This window comes from Mesoplodon mirus, assembly GCF_964341445.2.
Source record: "Mesoplodon mirus genome assembly, chromosome: 4".
Taxonomy (NCBI): Eukaryota; Metazoa; Chordata; class Mammalia; order Artiodactyla; family Ziphiidae; genus Mesoplodon; species Mesoplodon mirus.
The window spans coordinates 15683080-15707362 of NC_138979.1; the positions used below are offsets into that span (position 1 = coordinate 15683080).

Sequence of the window (24283 nt, forward strand, 5' to 3'; positions counted from 1 at the left end):
TACTTCAGTTATTCACAAGAATGGATCTTTCTGGTTTTTCAAATCTAAATTCAAACTTCATATTTTTCAGAGAGACTTTCTTACCATTCAATATAAAATAACTCTCTCACCAGGCCATGAGTAATTATTTGTAACAGAAAACAGTTTACTTTGCTCCAGAGTATTGTATCACAAATTGAAGTTTTCCTATTTGTGTTTCTTAAATTTGTTTTCTGTCCCCCCTACTAAACAGTAAGCTTCTAATAAGTTAATGTAAGGAGGACAAGTTTAAACTGAATGAAGCTCACTCAAAATTTTTCATTGTTTTATCAGTTAATGTCTTCAAAAGATTTGTGTTTTCATTGGGGTGGGCAATTAGACAGGGCTGAGTTAGAAAATATAAACTAACATGTTTCAAATAGAGGACCTTTAATATAGGGAATGGGTACAAAGTTTATGGAAGAGATGAGAAACTACTAAGGAAATTATGAGGCAACCTCTAGATTAGTATGTACAGGAAGATGTGTCCAACTCGAAAACTAGAGGGTCAAAGGGAGGGAGTAGTGAAGCTAAGTTGCTGGAAGAAGATAGCATTTGGCAGGCATCCTTGGTGGGAGCCAGAGCCAGGGAAGCAGGGACTCTCTTGGGGAACTGAGTCACAGATGAGATGCAGCAGAAACTCAGCCAGAGAGACAGAGACAGAGACAGATATAGAGACAGAGAGAGAGAGAGAGAAGGAGAGGGAGAGAGACAGAGAGAGGAGGAAGGCTTGTCTCCTCTTCCTGCCCTCAGATCTTTGGCCAGTACCTTCCATTGGCCAAACTTATTCAGGAGTGCAGACAGCAAAGGACTAGGGAAAGTGTAGTTCTCTGGGGTACAGAACAGAGCACAGAAGGGCAAGGAATACATAGCACTTAATACAATTTTATAAAATTTGTGCTGACAAGAAAGCATTCTCACACAATCTGCAATTTGAAATCTCTTTTAGGAATACCTTGTTATTTTTATGGCCTCATAGATGCTCTATCATGAAACTTCACTGTAGGTATTTTCTTTGCCATATCCTTTCTAAAGGATTTATGTAATCATTGTAAGAAATAGTTTCAGATTAGCACAGTTATAATCTACCATATGCTCCAGAATTGTATTTGCTATTTATTAACTCAAGAAGTCACTTATTTATGGCATATCCTAGAGCAGTGTCTTTCAACCTTTTCAAACATGAAGACCCTTTAGAAATATATATTTTTCTCATTAGAAAGGTAATACATGTTTAATGTAGAAAAATTATAAAATAAATAAAAGTAATGAAAAAAATCTTTTCATTTCACCGTCTAGAGGTAATTACTTTTACCATTTTAGTGTCTATCCTTCCATATATTTTTCATATATATATATATATACACACACAGATACAGATATTTATTAAATTAATATATAGATATAGATATTCATATGTTAACATATACAAAATTAGATATATTTTTATATGACATTCTAAAATACATATTTGTTAATTTGGTTACTTTGGTTATTAATGAATCATAAATACTTCTCTTTATCATTAATTATTCATTCACAGAATTAATTTCTCCATAGTATTTCATTGTAAGAGTGAATGCACTATATTTCACCAATTCTTAATATTTGACATACAGGTGGTTTCAAATATTTCCTACTATAAACAACAGTGAGATGAAGAACCTTATAAATAAAACATCATGCATATCTATCTTTATTTCTTTATAAATATTTATAGATGTAGAACATTTTGGTAGGTAGTATAAAAATTATAAAGCTTTTAATTTCCAAAATGCTCTTTATAATTGTATATTGATAGCAATGGCTATCTATTTCTCCACATCCATGCCCTCAGTGGATATTATCATTTATTTTATTCTTTAAAAATTTCTTTTTAATATGAAAAAGAGGAGGTTCTTCCTCACCACAAATCCAGATAATATTAGTTGGACTTCTGGTTAACTTAGAAAATATATGCACAAAGTTGGGTTCTCAGACCTTTTGTAAGAAACTATCTGTCCATCAGACTTGCCAATGCTGTAACTACAGATGGTTCTTTCAAATGCAACACATCAGTTGAAAAACCCCACCGTAGAAAATGTTGTAAAATGTGACACTCTTATACCTAAATTAGAGATTAAAAGAAAGAATAAACTTGCATGTGAACGAACAGCATGTTGCTGGAAAGCCTTGATTTAAAGGGTAAAAAGAATGGGTTTCCACTTAACTGATTCACTCACATATAAAAATATGGCATACTCAGGAAGTTTTTCAGTCTGGGAATAATTCAAGATTAAAAGCAATAGTTGAGAAAGAGACTTGCCACAGGAACTGTGATCAGTCAGAGACATAAGGATACATTATGAAAATAGTTTCTCCTTGGGTGCCTGTAATAGTTAGGAATTTTTCAATAGCAAGTAACAAAAAGAATTTTACTGGCTCAGGTAAAGTAGGCTCCAGGATTTAAACAAAACAGGAATAATTCTGTTTCCTCCTTTTTTTTTTAGTCCTACGTCCCTCTGTGTGCTAGCTTCTTTCTCACACAATCTCTCTCCCCATATTGGGAAAGATGGTTTCCAGTAGCCCCAGATTTAGCCTACTTCCTTGTGACTTGCAACACAGAAGAAAGAGAAAGCCTCTTATAAACATTGCATCAAATACTGTAAATGATTATGATTGGCCCCACTTGGGTCATCTATGGAGGTGGTAAAAAAAAAAAAAAAGTCATGGTGACAGTCAAACCTACCAAGACAATCTGGAGTGGGGTAGGGCAGTTCCTCTACAAAACCTGGATGTCAACCTGACTACCGTTGGCCTCCACTGTTCTTTCCAGTAGACCTCTCTGAAGGCAGCCCAGAGTATAAAAGCATTGCTACACTTAACTGCTGGCCTCCGTTAGAAAAACCTGTACTCACCAAAAGCAAGCTATCAGAAATCAAGACTTGAGGCTAACGTTTCCAGTTCAAAGGTTATTTGTAGAAACATCGATTAAAACAGTGGGCTGTTTAACTAGGTAACTGAACTAGTTGACTGTCTTAGTTAGACTAATATTTGAATTTTGGGAGACAAAAACATTCAGTCTATAGCACTGAATGACCAGCTGGTGAAGAGCTAAAGGATATACGGACACTGTTTTTGAATTGAGGAAGCAACATTTTGTTAGAAAGTGACTGGAATCTGCGTGCATTCCATTGAATGGTTCATTGGCCTTTCCATTTCTTATTTGCTTCCGTGTGTAACAAATAACCATTGACTAGTGTCCTCTTCAATTGCAGCATCAATGTTTTAAAATGTCGGTAAAAACAACATGTTAGAGAGTCTTTTTTAAGATCAGTAGTTATAAATTACCCTGGACAAAATTTAGCATAAGCAAAAGGCTAATCTACTGAATATTCACATACTGTATGTAAAAACAATGGAAAAAATGCAAAATTTTCTCATGATCTACATAGACTCACATGTATTGAAACTGTTAAAAATGAATCTCATTTTCTGTTGTTTTTACTGGCTTCTCTTTAGGAAAATGGACATTTAAATAGAATCCATATAACTCCTCCACTTTCTTTGCATGTTTTTAGTTTTACTTGATAAGAGGTCTCTTTCCTATCAATGGCTAGACTTGATAAGGCCGTTTATTCTTTCTTTCCCTCATGTTTCTCCTTAGACATCTCTGAATACTGCAGAAAATCTGAGAAACAATGCTGGATAAAGGATGTCAGACCTTTGAAATCAGATTTTTGGCTAGTTGTGTAATCATGGAAAAATTACTGAGCCACTTTGAGTTTCAGTTTCTTTACTAAAAATTTGGGAAAAAGATATTACCTCATCAGGTGAATGTGAGAATTAAAACTGATAACACATATAAAGTTAAAATGAACAGCCAGAAAGATAGGAATCACTTAATAATAGCTGTTATTATTTATAAGGGACAATGTTTGAGATAAAGACAAAAATTCCAAATTGTATTTATCCCAATAACAAATGACTGTATAATTTCAAAGCAATAACACTACATGTTGTGTTCTGATATACAATCTTTTAATTAGAAATTAAGATTTCAAAATTGGTTCCTAATGAATGAAAAGCTCATTCATTGATCTCTCATGCAATAAGAAGTATAAATGCAGCAACTTGTTTCTTTAAAGACATTTGCATTTGGTGCAGATTCTTATATTAAATTAGTTAAAAATGAAGCAGGTATGTTGTTTTTAGTGTGAGCTGATATATACGTATAATCTTAAGTGTGCTTTGCTTTTACTTTGTGGAAGAAAATTCTCTCCATTATTACCCCTCTCATCACATTTCTTCATTGTCCCTATCTAAGTTGTTATTAGAAGATATATGTAGACTCTGCCCATAATCTTTTATCTCTAGATAATCTTTTAAATAGCATGAGCCATAATTGAGTTCAGGTGGCAGCAGTGAATGAGATAAATCTTGAATGAGATTAAGATGAATGACAGCACTGCTTGCCAAAGTCCCATCGCCCCAGAAAGAAATGAGAAGTTAATAGAATCAGGATGGGTGTTGTCTGACTCCCCCCCCGAAAAAAAATGTTTAAACACATGCTCTGAATATTTCAGTGAAAGACAAATCTCTATCTTCCTTTTGTACCTTTAATACGCCCATGCTCCTGGGATCGACCATGTAGAACCAGAACCGAAGAGTACACATTCCAAGGCTTGCTGGGAAGCATTGAGAAGTAGTGATTCTTGCAGTGTATCCTTCTTTGGGGCCAGATGAGTTGACATACAGGAAGTGCTGGCCACTACCTTGTAACAGATGAATATATTTTTTGTTTAGTGAAATATGTTTTATAGCATGAGGCAGAATATATTTAAATCAAGTACAGATTTCATCTTTTTCCCAAACACACACACACACACACACACACACACACACACAGAAAATTAAACACAACTCATTTTCTTTTTCTCAATTACATTAATAATATTTAATTCTTTGAACCAATATTAAGAGTGTCACTATGTGATTCATAAAATTCACCTTGGTATGCGACTTGTGCATAAAGTGATCAGATAGTTGTGTTGACTCTGAAAGAGTATTCTTTTTCTCCTAGTTTGCTCAAACCTGTCTGTCAGTTTCAAATACATAAAGTATTTTGTATGCTGCATGTAGAGCAGGTTCAGAGGCTGCTGGGGCTGATTGTTATTGTATCTCATTTTTGGTTGTTCTGATTCCCACACTGACCAAAGTAACAGTGAATGGTAGGCAAGAACTGCAAAGTGAAATGTAATTCTTAAAGTCACCACATTACTTTTCTGAGCAATAGATAACTTCTGTTCTTCTCAACTGCATTAGTATCTGAAAGAGCTCTCCATTTAAACACAATTGGATTTTATTTTTCTGCCGACATCATCAAAATTCATCATAGTTATTATTCCCTCCGTGGCGTTTATTGGGGGAGAATGAAAAAAAAATACATATATACTTTCTTATGTTAAATATTTATTTGTAGTTCTAAACTAAGGCGATTAACATATTTTCTAATTAAAAGTATTTTTTTCCTGTGGTATTTTTTATTGTTACTGAGATATAGGTTCTTAAATCATAAACTGTGAGTTAACAGTGTGCCTTTTCCAGAATGTCATATAGTTGGAATCATACAGTACATAGCCTTTTTAGATTAGCTTCTTTCAGTTAGCAATATGTATCATTTAAGGTTCTTCCATATCTTTCTGTGGCTTGATAGCTCATTTATTTTTATCACTGAATAACATTCCCTTGTATGGATGTACCACAGTTTGCTTATCCATTCACCTATGAAGAACATCTTGGTTTCTTCTAAGCTTTAGCAAATATGAATAAAGCTTGTGTAAGCATCAGTGTGTTAAGCTTTTGTGTACACAGAAGTTTTCAATTCATTTGTGAGTATACCAAGGTGAACAACAGCTGTATCTTATAGTAAGACTGTTTAGTTTTGTATGAAACTGACAACCTGTCTTCCAAAGTTGGCTGTCCCATTTTGCAGTTCCATCAGCAATGAATGAGAGTTCCTGTTGCTTCTCATTCTCATCCACATTTGGTGTTATCAGTGGTTTGGATTTAGCTATTGCAATAGCCAATACTTATTGGTGTTCTCTCTTGAGAGCAGGTCTTGTTATTAAGAACACACTGTTCTGGGTAAATTTCAAAATGGCTACTTTTCCCTTCCACCAGCTCAAAGCAGAGAGGAGGTCTCTCTATCTTCACTGTGAGGAATGGCAGGACTCTTGAAGTTAAAACTTACACAAGTGTGGAGCCCCCTAACACTGAATCCCCTGGGATTTTTTAATCTCTCAAATGTGTGAACATTGAGCCTGCAACAATTCATCAGTTATAGTTTAGGATTTGCTACCCTAGTTCTGACTCCTGCAGAGGTTTCTCTTCGTGAGCTTCTGCTCCAGGAAGCTGTGATTTTGTTTCTCCTGTTTGTCTTCAATTTGGAGGCAGTGGTTTGCCTTTGACCTCAATTCTCTAACAGATCAGGAAGAGTTGTTGATTTTTAGTTTATTCAGCTTTTTGTCTTGTTATGGGGATGGGAATAATGACTTCCAAATGACTTACATGACAGATGAGAAACTGAAAGTGACTTGTATCTATTTTTTAAAAAATGTTCCTTACTGAAAATATTTCTCTTCGCTAAGAACCCTTATAATGTCTGGCAAAATAAAGAAAAAAATCCTAATCAAGAAAAATAACCAAGGAACATGACATGTGAATTATTATATCAAGATTTTCCTCAATATAAAAGAGTGGTAGTGGAAATAATTTGAAAAGTTGAAAAGTCTCCCTATTGCATCAGTGAACAGTCTTCTATCTTCATTGTCCTATGAAATATATTTTATGTGCTAGCAAATAGTGGATTAGGAAAATTGTATACACTATTTTAATTCAGCAATGAAACAGTTTTCTAAGTTTTCTTTCACATTTCTTTGCAAGGATGTCACTTGTTTGTTTTCTTGTTTGGAAAATGAAGTCATATATGTGGCATGCACAACCAAGATACACCTACACTCCATCTGTCAAACCTACCAAGAACCGTGGCTTATTCATTAAGAACATACATTCTTTAAACCCATGCTATTTTTAAAAATTTAACTAATTTATTTTTTATACAGCAGGTTCTTATTAGTTACCTATTTTATATATATTAGTGTATATATGTCAATCCCAATTGCCCAATTCATCACACCACCACCACTCACCCCCATCACCTTCCCCCCTTGTAAACCCATGCTATTTTGATTAAACAAGAACATCTAAGTTCTCCTTCACCTTATTACTTTTTACACTCCTGATGACTTCCAGTACATTTAGATTACACTTTATGAAACATGCTTTAAAACATTACCCTGAATGAGGAAATATAATACAATTAGCTATAATAATTACTTTTTTATATAGTTAAGACTTTATTGAAAATATGGAATCTATTCAACCTATACTGGATGTAAAGAAATAGCCTTGATCTAGTTCCAAATAAGGTAAATTAATGTTAACTATGTTTGTATGAAACTATTCTACATTTAGTAGCTCAGCTCTTAAATAGTATGGCATACATAATGAGACTGATGAACTTCTAATTCAAAAGCAGATTATGTTTAATTCAGACAGCAAATATATTTCATTCTATGCTTTACTGCTAACCTGATGCTGAAGGTCAAATATTTAGGGCAGTGGGGAAAAAGTAATTGTGTTCACTGACACAAATTTAATCTGTTTTACAAAGTTAGGAATTCTCCCAATACCTTTTTCACAGCGGCCCAGGTGGGGAGCAATACTGCAGTTTTGTTTATTAAGTATTTAAGTCCAAACAACTTAATGCTTATTGGTATTCCAACAATATTACAGGCATTTAAAAACTAAAACACACAAACTGAAAACAAATTATTTCATTCTTAATTAGCCACAGTTACCTTCTATTGGAATGTGTGCCTACTGGGCACACATTCTCAAACCTTGAAATCAGATCGAAAACCCTCACCTTCATTCCCTATTTCACATTTATCTTTCCCAGTACTTACTTTTTCTTACAGCAACTACTGAAAAGCAGTTTAGCAAAGATACATCACTGAAAAGAACGTGGGACAATCTGATGTTTGTATTTTAGGGCTATATCATGGAACTCAGTGTAAAAAAAAAAAAACAGCAAAAAAACTATAGTTCACTGGGGATGATAATTATCCATCATTTCACTGCAGTATACTTATTTCAGTACAAGACAAACAATGTTATATACGGCGTAACATCAAAGTTAACAATTCCAATTATTAGTTAGGGGACTCAGGGTGAGTTTCCAAAGCACACCCCACCTGGTCTCTTCTGATTTGCATATTCAATTTTGGTCTTACAAAATCCCACAGTCAAACACAAAAATTAGAAAGTCAATTGCTCTGTGATGTATTAGTGCATGTAAATGTAAAGTTTTATCCATTAAAAAATTTAAGATTGCAAGACCGAGCATGGCAATTTAGAAGCCACCATTGCAAATTTGGTCTTTGGGGATTTTAAACGCTAGAACTCAAACATATGTAAGTCTGACTTTGTAAATGGAATAGACTTGTTGCAATGTCATATTTTTTCTGGAGAATCATCAACGTGAAAAGTTGCTTAGCCTCTTAAAATTATTAATAGAAATTTATGAATTATCCAGAAACTATGTACTGTATCACAAAATTATAAAACCTTACATTGAATTATATTTTCAGAAATAGACTCGTTCTTTAGCAAGCTCAGACTAGACCCACTTTTGAACATTTATAAACTTTCAGTTGCTTCGTTGAAAATTACTTATTTATAGGTAAATTACCTATTTATATCTAGCAAAATCCTTGGGGAAGGTCAAGAGGAATCTAGCCTCCCACACAAAGTTCAGAACTTGTTAAAACAGATAATAAAACTGAAAAGTCTCAGCTGCCACAACATAGTTAGAATTTAATGATAAATCATTAAACCAGCTTTATTTAAATGTAACTATATGGAATGATCAACAACATTCATTCATGGGACAGATTTCTACAGAAGCGGAATTTTTTGTTTGTTGGTTTGATTTTGGACTGTTTCACAGCTTTCTACTGGGCATTTAAAATGTTACTTAGCTCTCATATATTAGACAGTATGCATTCAATTAAGTTTGTAAAATCTATCATACTTTAATTAAACACTACTAGATGTAATACTCTAGAACATAGGCATTCACTAAATATTGTCCGAATTTTACCTCTCCTCATACTTTCTGCCTCCTGATATTTTCTGTAAATTTTCAGATTAATACTTCAATTTTGCTTGTACCTGTGTAATGATTACAAGTTCTTAAGATTCTTAGGGTATAGCTTTTATATTTCACATCTTAATTAGTTAAAATAAGAACTGGATAGAAATTTCTCATGAATGTTCAATTTTTTACCTTAAAAACTTTAAAGAATTGGACATGTTTTCAAAAATTGACTTAATGTCAAATAAGGCAAATTCAGCATCAAAGTGTACTTTGTTCAAATCACTACTGTTTCTTGACATTAGAGGCCAAAATATATTAGCCACATTCAGAATCCATCACCATGCTTCATGGACATTCTTTTTTAACTTTGGTGTTTGTAGAGAGTAAAGCTTCTAATTTGTCTTTTAGATGTTATTAGCTACAATCTTGAGTTTTCAAAAATGTTTCATTGAGTTATTATGCCATAAGGTAATAAATTTGACATGTCTTTTAAAAATAGACAGTTAATACTTTTAAAAGAAAGCTGTATTTTTAAAGCTCCAGTGCCCTCAGCAGAATCATATTCGTTTGCACTAGGGTCAAATCATAAAAGACAATTCAAGTGATCTGAATTCATTCCCTGTTTTAAATTGGAGGCAATTTTCATCTTTTTTTTTTCTTGCTCATAAAATAAAGCTGCCTAATGCTTTTTTTTTTTTTAATGCGATGCAATATGTCTCTCTTTCAAGATAGCAATATGTCTCTCTTTCAAGATAGCAATATGTCTCTCTTTCAAGATAGCAAATTCTCCCTTCCTCAGAGTCAGACTTAGCTGGGCTCTACATTCTCTATAATTTCTACCTGTCTCTCACTCTAAAATAGAAGGGTGCATAATGACTATCAGTTGAAATGCCCTCAATCTCTTTTTTTACTTTAATTCCCCCTGCCCCCAGATTTTCAAGGTGCTGGCTATTTGCATCTGCAAGTTTTACAGCCTGTGAAATGTAAACATACTCAGAGAACAAAAGTTTCCTCAAAGTTGTCAAAATGGCAACCACAGATACAGCGCCTCTCAAGTCAAATGAAATTTTCTCATGGTATTTGATAAACATTGTCTGTCATTATATCACTTCTATTTGCTTTTTGTAGAGCTGTGTAATGAACAGATTTGGCATTTCTTTATTTTTACCCTTTCCAACAGTTTATTCTACAGACATTATTCTCTTGAGAGTCATTATTACCTATTTTTTAAAACATGTTTTTCAACTGAATGCCTCATTTCAGTACTATTTACTATTACCAAATTTGGTGCTGCAAGTTTTCCCCCTCAGTATGCAATGTTCTGATATAAAAGTGAAGCTTCTAGTTGTGACATGCCAACACAGGGTAGATTCATCTTATTTTGGAAGCTTCTAATTTGCTCAGAAGCAAGAATGTCTCAATCACACGAAGATGAAATATGAATGGAATTGGCTGGTTCTTCCTATAAGTCTAGGAATTTCAAAGGACTCTGTAGTTCTTAATCCTTATACTAAAAGAACACTGAACAACATCTTTATGTGTCTTTTCTTGTCAAGATGCCTTTGGAAACATTATTGGCTTAATAGCATTTCTGTAACGATTTCATTTGCCAAATTGAGATTAAAAAGTAAAATAAAAATATAAATCATAAACCCTTTTCTTTAGGTAAGTGAGATATGGTAAGAACTTTGATTTTGTTTGATCCATTATATGGAAAGCAAATAAGAAGAGAATATTTATTCTTATGGAAACAGAAAACAGGATTATCATATTCTTTTAATAAATAACTAGCAGAAACTGTGGGCTGGATTTTCCACTAGTTAAGCCTGCAGGTACTGGAGGCTTTGATTCAAATCCTGACTCTTCCACTTATTAGGTATGTGACCTTGGGCAGCCTATTTAAATTCTCCAGGACTCAGAAGCAATAAGATAATTATAGTAGGTACTTTAACCTCATGGGGTTGCAGTAAAGATTAAACGATACACTACATGTAAAGTGCTTAGAACACAGCTGCAAATTATTATTACTCTCGTGAAAAATTTAAAGAATAGATATAAATATGATTTTAGCAGTGGAAATAATCATTTAATAATTGATTAAATAATCAATCACAAGTTACTGATTGGATAACTATTATATAGAAGACACCATGTCTTGCATTTGGATGTTAGGGGGATGGACAAGTTATGACTGGGAAAATACCCAAAAGACTCTAAGAAAAAAAGCTAACAATATGTACTATTTAGAAGATAAGCTCTGGGTCAGACTAGCTGGGTTCTAATCCAAACTCTGATACTTGTGAGCTTTATGACTTTGGGAAAAACACGAAATTCCCGCTGTCTCTCATATTCATCATCTATCAAATGGGGATGGTAATAATAATAATAATAATAATAATAATAATAATAATAATAATAATAATAATAATGATATACAGCTCATTGGGGTTACTGTTAGCATAAAATACCAAGTATTGATGTAGATCATAATCGCTATGCAGTTCAACAGATAAAAGATGGCTTAAATTTGGTGGATATAGAAAGACTTCAAAAAAGATAGTAGATTATATTAGTATATTAAAGAATACAGTGGAGATGAAGTAGGCAAAGAAAGTTGTATAGGAATGGGAAAAGATTATTCTAAAAAAAACAATGGGGGAAGACTTCTGGTTTCCAGTCCAGCATGTAAGGAGCTTCGAAAGCTTCAGTTTCATCTTCACAACAACAAATACTCAAAAAACTCTTCTTAGATCCTTCAGAGAATAGAGATCACAGGGGAAACTGCTGCCCCCAAACTGAAGAGACAACAGGCAGATACAGACAGTGACAACTTAGCAAAGCAGAAACTTGGGGAAAGGAACGGTGGCTGGAGCCTGTACTGGGTGAGGAAAAGGTAAACTGTAATTAACAAACTGCTGGAAGCTCAGTGTGGGAAAGCTGGAGGGATATGAACTCTAGGGGGACCAGTCTTAGTGGCATCCCAACAATGTTACCTCCAGGAGCCCTACCAAGTTCTCACTGTGAAGACTGGAGAGAAAAATCTCCTCTGCTTCTTACAGGGAGAGGGGAAAAAGTAGCCATTTGGAAGTGTGCCTAATTTTCTTGGCAAATTCTAGATTTTCTATCTCACCTAAGGGGTCTGGGATGGGGTCGGGTAGGGTGAGAGTAGTCACAGTGAAAGGACGCAGACTCACTAAAAGACTGAGCTCAAACCATAGGATTGTAGAATGCTTCCATTCCCCTGACCTTACACTCAGCACCTTTCCACCCCATCATCACATCCGTAGGGCTCCTACATACTAACAGGGAACTGTACTGAAAGAGCATCATCTCTCAGACCTTATTTAAGAAGTCTGGGACACGAAGATACAAGGGAGACAAAAACAAGGACACCAGAGGAAACTTTACCTTCTGTCATCTACAGCTGCAGTAACTAGTAAATACAACCTTACTCCTAGCCAGATAAACAAAAAACCTTATACTACAGGCCTGCTTACCTTGATTCCTTCAAACCAATTCATCATGTTCACCATTGACACAAAATTACAGGTCATACTAAAAAAATGATATGGCCCAAAGTTGACATTTATAATACCCAAAGCATATTTGAGGGATAAGAACACAGTGTGTAGAAGAATAATAGATGAAATCAGAAATGCAATTTGGGAAAGAGCATAGGAAGACTTTAAAGCCAATTAAAAGGCAATGAAGAGCTTCTGATGATTTGGAGAACAGGAGTCATTATTTAGGGATATTAACCCTGCATCAATGTGAAGAGTGGCCTGGCTTAGGAGAATATTTGTATGGAGATGAGTTGCCTTGACATGTGCAATAGCCCAGGAGTTAACTAAGATGACAGAGGTGGAGATGCAAAGAAAGAAAAGGATATAAGTCGAGAACGAAGAGGTGACAATTTGCAATTCAGAGAGAATTAACTGTGTTGATGACAATGTTAATAACCGAAATAATAAAATCAGGAGTAGGAGACTTTTTTTTTTACATCTTTATTGGAGTATAATTGCTTTACAATGGTGTGTTAGTTTCTGCTTTATAACAAAGTGAATCAGCTATACATATACATATATCCCCATATCTCCTCCCTCTTGCATCTCCCTCCCACCCTCCCTATCCCACCCCTCTAGGTGGTCACAAAGCACTGAGCTGATCTCCCCCCGTGCTATGCAGCTGCTTCCCACTAGCTATCTATTTTACATTTGGTAGTGTATATATGTCCATGCCACTCTCTCACTTTGTCACAGCTTACCCTTCCCCCTCCCTGTGTCCTCAAGTCCATTCTCTATGTTTGTGTCTTTATTCCTGTCCTGCCCCTAGATTCTTCAGAACCATTTCTTTTTTTAGATTCCATATATATGTGTTTGCATACGGTATTTGTTTTTCTCCTTCTGACTTACTTCACTCTGTATGACAGACTCTAGGTCCATCTACCTCACTACAAATAACTCAATTTCATTTATTTTATGGGAGATTCTTTCTTACAGGAAGGTAAGTATGAATCTGAATATGTGACTTAGAGATACTGGCAATTGAAAATATGGGACGAGGTTGTGGAAATAAGGGCTACATAAATGCGGGAATGAGCAAATTTTGAGCACTGAGAGAATAAAACCTCTAAGTAAGCAAAATATGTAGGAAAAGACATAAAAAGGTCCAAGTCAGAATACTGGGTGAGACTCACAATTAGGTCTTAGAAGGAGAAAGAAAAAGCATGAAATATGAATATAACATTAGGGGAAAAATCACAGTCCACTGTACTGAAAACACAGATGAACACTTCCAGAAGGTGTGGATTGATCAAATGCAGCATTAGAAGAATCAGGTCATTATGATTATGAAATCAATAAAGTCCTCAAAGACAGCTAGAATACAAGCTCCATGAGGGTCAGGAATGTATTTGATAAACAATTATCTCTACAGTTTTACATCAGTGACCAAAAGTCAGTGACCAATAATTATATGCTGAAGAAATAATATTTTTTGCAGAAGACAGATTGTAGGGAGTCAAAGAAGATGTGTGTAGTGAGGTAGGGGATACAAACAATGTGTGGGAAATGGTAATTGGAGATTAAAAAACAATAATACTTAGACGGGAAACAAAGTTAAGGTTAGGTAGTTAGGTATTTCATTTTGTTTTTCTCTTTTTTTTTCATTTTGTTTTTAAGGTAAGAGAATTGTGATGCTTGAAGGCACAAAGTAGTGATAAAGAGGCAATTTAAGGACACACAAAAAAGGAAGTAAATACAAGGAGGCAAGGTTCTGAGAAGATAGAAAGGGATAAGCTTAATGGTTCATTGTTTTATTGAGAAATAAAGTCTGTAAATAAATATGCATTTATAGCACAGGGAGATCATATCGGTGCTTTGTGACCACCTGGAGGGGTGGGATAGGGAGGGTGGGTGGGAGGGAGACGCAAGAGGGAAGGGATATGGGAACAGATGTATATGTATAACTGATTCACTTTGTTATAAAGCAGAAACTAACACACCATTGTGAAGCAATTATACTCCAATAAAGTTGTAAAAAAAATAAATAAATATGCATTTAGTAAATTCCTTTTAGAGAAACTATGATTCCTGGATATTTTTAAAATGATAACTAACCAGAAAGATTTTCGGATTATTTATTCAGGGTTTAATCTTGCCCTACAGGATTCTAAAAGAATTGCTTCATTCATATGCTTTTCACTGAACACCATGTCTCACAGATGATACCTGCTGGCATTTCAAAAAAAAGAAAGCATCATCTGGGTCCTACCTGAAACAATTATTAAGTATTCCTGGAAGTATTTTAAGTGAACACAGACAAAACAAAGAAAAGAAAAACAGAAATTAAGATTTTGTTTCTCCCCAGAGGCAGAAAAACGTGATATAAGTTGCTTGGGGTATTGATTCAAATGGTACATGTGGGGACTTCCCTGGTGGCGGAGTGGTTAAGAATCTGCCTGCCAATGAAGGGGACACAGGTTCGAGCCCTGGTCTGGGAAGATCCCACATGCCACAGAGCAACTAAGCCCATGCGCCACAACTACTGAGCCCGGGCTCTAGAGCCCACGTGCCACAACTACTGAAGTCCGCGCACCTAGAGCCGTGCTTCGCAACAAGAGAAGCCACTGCAATGAGAAGCCCACGCACCACAACGAAGAGTAGCTCTGCTCACCGCAATTAGAGAAAGCCCACACGCAGCAACAGACCCAAGACAGCCATAAATAAATAAATTAAATAAATAAATAAAACACAAATGGTACATGTGGATGATTGGTAGTGGTTCAAGCTTTGACATCAGCATTGCTTTTTGGCAACAAAATGGAAATCACTGTCAGATCATGAGAGCTTAAGACACATAGAGGACTTATAGCTGATCTGGGCTTGTTCTTGCTGTCTAAACATCACCAAAGTCAAGTTTACCCTTTGTCTCAGAGTAAAATAAGGAAAAGAGGAATAACTCTGGCTTAACCACTCAATTCATGAAGAGAACTGCCCTTGTTTTCTCACTTCATGAAGATGAAGTGAGAAAGATAATTGCCTTTACTCTAACTCTGATTGACAAACAAATGATGAGTGTCATTCATTGCCTTTTTGCAATGGTTTAGAGAAATCTAAACCTGCAAGACATATTCTGAGATTTATCAGCCAAAAAAGTCTCCTGTTTTTTTTCCCTTGGCATTGCTGTATATTTGGAGTGGAATGTTTGTAGTTCTAAAAAGTAACACAAGACAAAGAGAGTAGAAATGATACTGAACTGTGGTAAGAAAATGGCAACTAGAGTAAATAAGAAATATAGAAAAAAATACTTGTTTGCTTTGAGCTATTTTATACTGATAAAATGCCATCTTCCAACATTTTTGTGTTTTAGAAGAGAAACTACTGAGTATTCTTCACTTATCTGATCATCACATTTTACATTTCAGTAAGTTTTGAGAATGTCATATTAAGCCTTAGAGACTAAGGGTTACAAATGTAGGCTTTTGCTTTAGAGAGACATGGGTCCCAGTGCTGGATTCCACTAGTGTCTTCTGTGTGGCTGGGGGTAAGTTATTTATTCTCTCTGTGCACCCATTTCCTCTGCTGTAAAACTTCAAGGTATTGGGAGGATAAAACAAGAAAGCCAGAAGAAAGCCAGGGACCTGGTGATCGGTACTCAGTGAATACCAGCTACATAGACACAACAATTTTTGACAACAAGACTTGTTCTATTTAGTTACATTTAACAATTATCAATTTTTAGTAGTAAAAAGAAATAAACGGTAACAATAAAAAACCTCTCTTCATCTGCACTGTATGAAAGTAGACTCTTTAGTACTCTTTCATTCTAAAGTATATAATTACTGAATTAATACATTTTTAGAAAATATCAGAGCCAAACTACTTTTGCAAGATGATATTAAAGGTTACCAAAAGTTATAATAAAGTCAGAAGAATATGTTATGCTATTTATTATTATTCATTTTATCCTAATATTCTATGTCTCCTTTTACCTAATGCTTATATGTTTTGGGGGCAACCCAGGAGAAAAGTAAAGGGGAAAGAAAAAGGAGGTACAAATAGCAGGAAATGAGGAAAAAATACTAATATTCATAATTTACATACACTCTATAATGCATACTTGAGCATAAAGAAAAAATATTGACAATGAAAGAAAGTTAGAATAACTACATAAATATTTTGTAGTTATGCTAAACATAAAGGGATCTGTCTAGGTCAAGCCAAAGAAACAGCTCTAAAATTAAATAGAACAGATTAAGCTTTCAAAAGAATCTGAGATAAATTCAGAGATCCCACATGATACCAGATCCAATTATGGGGATAATGCTGTCTAATTCATTGTTAAAGCAGAGCATCCAAAGGAAATAAATTTATATGACCAGTAAAGGCCCAGGTGGCCGCGCTGGCCATGCTGATGATCGTGCTGATGTCATAGTTGTGGTGGTGGTTGTAGTGGTGGCGGTGTTTGAGATTCATGATGCAATGATTGCCACTATTTTCAACTCGATTCTGTAGTAAGACAAAGTTCTTCCTATTCAAGAAGCTTCAGAATATGACTGTCTAGTTGTGAAACAACTAAATATTGTAAGGAAAGCATCATTCTACCAACAAAAATTATTGCATTATATAGTACGTAAGAAAAAATTTTAAGGTGATTACTTGAAAATGTAGGTCCTATAAGAATTAATATGCAATGTATACATACAGGTCTGGGATCGTTTTGTATAGTGAGTTATGTAGACAAGACCTGTCATCATAGGGATGTTAACACACAGTCATAACTCTTGTCTAACTGGTATTTCCCAACTCTGTAATTTCATAAAAACAATAGGCTATCAACTTTGAACCTTAACTACATATTAGAAAAAAAACATATAGAAGACAAATGAAAGAAAATATGGAAATAAAGAAAGACATTGTTTTTTCTCTTTGAAAGTTATGGAAGAAGGAACCACCATATTTGTGCAATAATTCAGAAAGCAGTATTTTGAACATAGAGACTACTGATACCACAAGAAAAACTGCATGATAAGGTTTAATTATTAGGATGTAATATACACAATATAATATTATGAAGATAATCACCCCACTTTACTTTTTATATGTTCTTTTTTCTTTCAAAGTACCTTTTGCTTAAAGTAGACTTGAAGTTAAATATAGATAATTTTTGCAGTTTCTAGTGGCAACTGTGTGAATTCATAAGCAAGAGATTGCCCATCTTCGAAGATATCCAGATATGGATACTTTTCAGTATTTCTTTAGTCAATTCAAGTGGTTTTTTTTTCAATTGAGAGACAAGAAAGCCTTCTCTATGTATGCAATGTAATATAGAACAGAACTGTCCAACAGAAACAAACAGTGAGTCACATGTGGTTTTAGAATTTTTAGCAACACATTTAAAAAAGTAAAAGGAAATAGGTTAATCTTTAGTAATACATTTTATTTAACCCCATGTTCCCCAAATGTTATCATTTCAACATATAATCAATGCACAAATTATTAATGAGATATTTTTAAAATTCTATTTTCTTTTGAACTCCATCTTCGAAATGCAGTGTGTATTTTACACTTAAAGCACATCTCAATTTGGACCAGCCACATTTCAAGGATTCAACAGTTCCATGTCACTGGTGGCTATCATATCAGACAGTGTAGGCTATAAAAGAAAGCCTTTTAGTCAGAGAGTTCAATATTCCAATCCCCCTGCCCACTTACCCTTGTGGCTTGGTCAAGTTTTTTAACCTTTCTAAGAATTTAGTATCTTCTACATCACAGTGTATTAAAAGGATTAAATAAGATAAGAGATGCTAACCTTTTACCCTTTCTGACTCTTAGGAAACATTTAACATATGTTAGTTCTCTTTTTCTAAATCCCTCTGAATTTTCTCCTTATTTTTTTGAAAAATAAAATCCTTTTGTTTGGATTTTCGTGAACGGATAAGAGCAACAACTATTCAACATCCATCCACAGCCCTTTAGGAAACAGCAATGCAGGCACCCTCATTCTAGTGGCTACACAGAAAAATGTCTTTAACTTATAGCACCTTCCCACCCTTGTAACTCCTAGGCTACTCTCCACTGGTTCCTGGTTCCTGGTTGATCCTTCTTTGAAGGCTCCACTTTTCCTTATTTTCCTCATAGTAATTAACTTCCCAGAAGCTATACAAGCTTTTTATTTATAATGCTTGATATTGATTTTCTATTCCTCTCTGCTACAATGTCAGCCACATGACAGCAGAGATCCTTTTTTGATTTATTCAATATATATTCCAAATAACTAGAACAGCAGCTAGCAAAAAATGGGCTCAATGGCTATTTGTTGAATGAATGAATTAAAAAAACATTTTTTCACCATGCCAACGTAATTCATTTTATTGGGCATCACGCGCCTGTAGAAACTCTTCCATTTAGTCACATGCATTTTTAAAGGGATGGCTGAAGCATCACACAAATCCGAACTGTTTTCCTGTAACACTCTTCTCAGACTTTAATGTGATGATGATGATGATGATGATGATGATGAAGAGTAGTAGTATGTTAGTAATTAACTTCCCTTGAAGTATCCAAAAAATTTCCATTTTAAGCAGAAATTTGCTGTGAACCGGTACCATAATAAATTCCAGTGTATTGTTTAAGGATCAGATAAAATAAAAGAAGTAGATATTTACAAATCATATACTTTGATTCTCTGAGTATCATTTGAAAATCTAGTGAAGAGATTATTTTTATTATTGTTTTCGTGTCTTCATTTCTACCTTGTGTACAAATCCCTTAGTGTTTTCTGAATATCCAGTTCTTATTTCATGCTAGATGTCATATTGCCAGGGCTTTTTTCACTTAAGTTGCATTCATATTTTTGGGGAACTATTTTTTAAAACATCTTTATTTGGGGAAATTTCAAATTTATACCGAAGTATAAAAAATAGTATAATGAAATCCCATCTACCCAAAACCTAGCTTCAACAATTTCAACCCATGATCAGTCTTGTTTCCTCTATATTACCACCCACATCCTCAATACCACTAGATTACTTGAAAGTAACCCTAAATATCAAATTACATCATCTTTATATACTTCAGTATATATTTCTACAAGATTAGAACTCTTTTTTCTTAACTATTATATCACACTTAAAGATGAACTATACTTCCTTACTATAATTAAATATTTAGTCAGTAGGAAACATATTTTATATGTTAATATAGATATAAGTATATTTATTGGAACATATATGTATACATGGGAATATATATATATATTCCCAACTTTTTATATAATGTTGCACATAGAAATGATTATACTCCTATAGCATGCTGCAATAAATGGAAGAGGGTAGTTGCAGTTTGTTTTCAAATCAAAGTCTTCCACATGGGCATCTGATTGGCAGTTTTCATCCTAAGCACATGACAAGTTGGGTGATACAGGACTCTAAAGGCTCAACAGTAAACAGAGCAGTAGCTTTCTAAAGAGCGATGAGAACATATGACAAATGTCTACTACACTGAGTTATCTATTTCCTCCAGGGATAACTGTTCTCTTTTCACGTCCTTATCTTTCTCTTTCATGACATTGGTTTTCTTTAAATGCCTGGTAATTCTTGGTTATCCATTTCAACTATTTTTTTGTTTTTTTCTTAAATTTTTATTGGAATATAGCTGATTTACAATGTTGAGGTAGTTTCAGGTATACAGCAAAGTGAATCTGTTAATACATATACATATATCCATTCTTTTTTAGATTCTTTTCCCATATAGGCCATTACAGAGTATTGAGTAGAGTTCCTTGTGCTATACAGTAGGTCTTTATTAGTTATCTATTTAAAATATAGTAGTGTGTATGTGTCAATCCCCATCTTCTAATTTATCCCCACCCCTTACCTCTGGTAACCATAAGTTTATTTTCTACATCTGTAACTCTATTTCTGTTTTGTAGATAAATTCATTTTTAGCCTTTTTTTAGATTCCACATATAAGTAATATCATATGATATTTGTCTTTCTCTGCCTGACTTACTTCACTCAGTATGACAATGTCTAGGTCCATCCATGTTGCTGCGAATGGCATTATTTCATTTCAACTTTTGAATGAAGGCCTTTGTTGCTTAGTATATAGATAACAGGAAAGAATTTCCCCTGCTGTTATACAGAACTGTTTCCCCACAGAGCTCTCCTTTGATTGGAAGAATGAAGAGAAGGTGCTGGACAGGTGAGTTGGGCATGAAGCCACACAGACGTTCCTATGGGGCAGTAGTTCTCAACCTTGGATACACATTAGAAACTTATGGGGAGTTCTTAAAAATCTTGCTGCCCAGGCCACAACATTGACCAATTAAGTCAGAATCTTTGTGGGTGGATCCAGATATTAGTACTTTGTTTAAACTCTCCAGCTAATTCTAATATTCAGCCAAGATTGAGAACCACTGTCCTTGGTTGTGAGACCAAGGGGTCGGCAGGCATGCAAACTGCAATGCTCCAATTTTTTATTCTTGGTCAGAGTTATCTTTCTTTACTTCCTCCTGCAAACCTATAGTGTTGATCCTGTGCAGCCCCATGTATGACCCTGTCTCTTTTTCAGGATCTAATTATCTCATGATAATCCTTTCCCAGGCAGGCAGATGCCCAGTTTTCTTTAGATGACAGTACTCTGATTTTATCCTGGGAGAAAAAGCTACTTCTGTGAGCAGTTGTGTTTGAAACACTGGTCCTAGCAGGGAAACACAAAGGGTGGGGCCAGGTTCCCAGCTCAGCCAGGTGTTCTGAGTGCTGCTCCTCAGTCAGTTACTCTCAACAATTCTTCATAACATTTCTCGGTATTTGTATTAGCTCGGGCTGACATAACAAAATACCACAGACTGGGTGCTTAAACAATAGAAAGTTATTTTCTCACTGTTCTAGAAGCTCAAAGTCCAAAATCAAGGTGCTGGCAGGGTTGGTTTCTCCTGAGGCCTCTCTCCTTGCTTGCAGATGGCCACCTTCACTGTGGGTTCTCACAGGGCCTTTGCGCTGTGTAGGTGCCTCCTGGTGTCTCTTCCTCTTTTTATAAGGGCACAAGTTCTACTGGATGAAGGCCTCAAATTTATGACCTCACTTGACCTTAAAACCTCTTTAAAGGCCCTTTCTCCAAATGCAGTCACATTGGGGGTTAGGGCCTCAACATCTGAATTTAGGGGGGGACACAATTCTGTCCAGGACAGTGCTTTTGACTTTAATCTTAGAATATTTGTGTAGCTTCCTTGGGAAGATCTACAGTGAACCATGCTTCCCTAGGATGGGATCTCTGCTGTTTTTACTCCATTCATTCTCATCCCATCAGCTTTTTTTATGCCCTTCTGGAATACCTCAAACATTTCTGGTCCAAGGATTGGAATTTTTAAAAATGTGTTACAGTACAGTTATTATATCTTTCTGCATGTGTATGTATGTGTGCATGAGTGTGTGTGGACATGATCAAAGTGAGTGGTCTGATAAACATGGGATCGAGGGCTGGCTTTTGTGTATAACACACCATATCCCTGACCAAGCCTCCACCCTCCCTACTCTATCAGAGACCAGGGTGAGATGCTGATATAAATCGAGAAGGAATAGAGGTTAAGTGGCCCAAAATATGGATGTTAAGGAGATTCAGACAGAGCTGTATAAGGATGAAGGAAGATAGTAATGTTCTGGGAATGGGCTTGGATGAGGCTCCAAACATCAGGGGTTCATTTCTGGCTTGGCTACTCAGTATACAGGCTCAGAGAAGACCTTTAACTTCTCTTGTTCCTTATCTCTAAGGTAGGAATAATAATATCTGTCCTGTCTGCCCAATAGGAAGTACAGTTATCACCCGTTAGCCTGCAGGGCTCTGTCAACCAAGTACCAAGTAAGTTCTGTTTGTTGAACACTTAATACTTTAAACTGCTGTCATACACATTAGAGCATTAGTGTCACTAAGATTGTTTGCGGGTACTTTTTGACCTTGGGCTGTGAACACAGAATTGCACAACAGCAAGCATGTGGATTATATCAGGCAGCATATCCCATTCCAGTTACCTTCCAAACATTTACTTAATTCAGTTCCCAACACATTGTGTGTGGTGTTTAGTAGGCACTCAGGAAGTATACGTTGCCTTAATTGATCCAAAATATTTGCAGTAAATACAGAAGGAGATAGATCCAGGTCGCATGAGGCCTATACAAGTATTCATCAAGTGCTACAAGTTTAAACGCTGGAGAGAATATAATAATAGCAAAAGATGTGACTTCTGCCCTACCAGAGTTTACAATCTAATTGTGGAGATGGTTAATTTATTATAACATTAAAAAGAAAATAAAGTTATGAGGGAAGGGAATAAAAAAGAGACAGCAGCCTTTTGAATTTTACCTCTGTTAATTCATGTCACGCAAATGTCTTTCTTGCCATTAAATCCCGTATATACTAAGCTCAAACACTATTTATTCATGTGCAGACTGGAGAGTGGATTAATGCTTGTAGTTTCTCTCTACAGCTTTGAACAATGGCTCCAAAAAGACTCATAAATAGGCCTGTGATGGGCACTGAAAATGTCCTCCTTATGTATCTAATGCTTCATCTTGGTAACAATAAGTGAAAAGATACATAAATGCAGCTTTAATTAACAGCGATGTTGTGATGCTTAGAAACAGACTGTAGGCTCTCTGAATCTGCTGGCCTTCTCATAAAGAATTTTGTTTTTCCCAGAAGGTCAACATTAATTAATGTCCTTAGAATCTACTTAGCAGCCCATTGTCTCAGTGATGTCTAAACAAGTTTAGTGAGCCGTAGTGGTGTAGCCAGGATGATATAATCAGACTGCTTTGAAAAGGGCACTCTGCAAAAATATACTGTCTTGTGTAGTGATTAACAGGGAGGATAATAAAGTATTCTGTCAGAATGATTAGTTTTCCTTATCTGTGGATGACACTACTTGTATACCATATTGCATAAATAACCAGATGGAAAACTTTTCATGTGGTCTTTAATGAACTCACACAAGCTATAAAAGTTCAAAAACAGAAAATAAACACAACTATTAATAGTCCTTAATTGTTGCATTAAAAGGTATCAATAGATTACTTATGTTTGTCTTTTGGGACAATGTGTGGAAACTTTCTCATGTCCATCGATTATACTTCTACTTTTTCTTAAACTGAGCCTACAATACTTTTTGTCCCATTAGTAGTATTATACAAGCAGACATGCTCGGTAATTTTCAAACATTGTCTTAAGAGAAGGAAAGATTGCTTCAGATGTTATCAAAAGAACCCACCAGCATTTGTTATCTAGATGTTACTGTCTGGATCTTAGTAGGAAATAAATATTGGTTTATTTCTTACAGTTTCTCAAGGAACAGAAACTTTTATCCTCAGGAACTATCAGAAAAGTAAAAAAATTTCCATTTAAATGTATATTGATTGCTGTGATGTTTAATATTAGGAAATAATTTAAGAATTGACCATTAGATAATTTTATAAATTATGGTATATCCAACAAATAGAATACTATGATATAATAAAAACTATGTTGCTAAACATATTTCATAACAAACTTGTTTGCACTATGTTTT

The 24283-nt window shown here is 35.0% G+C and overlaps 1 protein-coding gene across 1 annotated transcript in view; it reads right to left on the reverse strand.

The window, feature by feature from the left end:
* MALRD1 (MAM and LDL receptor class A domain containing 1) overlaps nucleotides 1–24283 on the reverse strand; it is a gene marked incomplete at both ends in the record, with an annotated part of 598196 nt that overhangs the window by 143102 nt on the left and 430811 nt on the right. The window contains one exon of the mRNA XM_082619568.1: nucleotides 4615–4772. Within this exon, the coding sequence (XP_082475694.1) occupies nucleotides 4615–4772 (158 nt within the window). The remainder of the gene's footprint in view (nucleotides 1–4614; nucleotides 4773–24283) is intronic.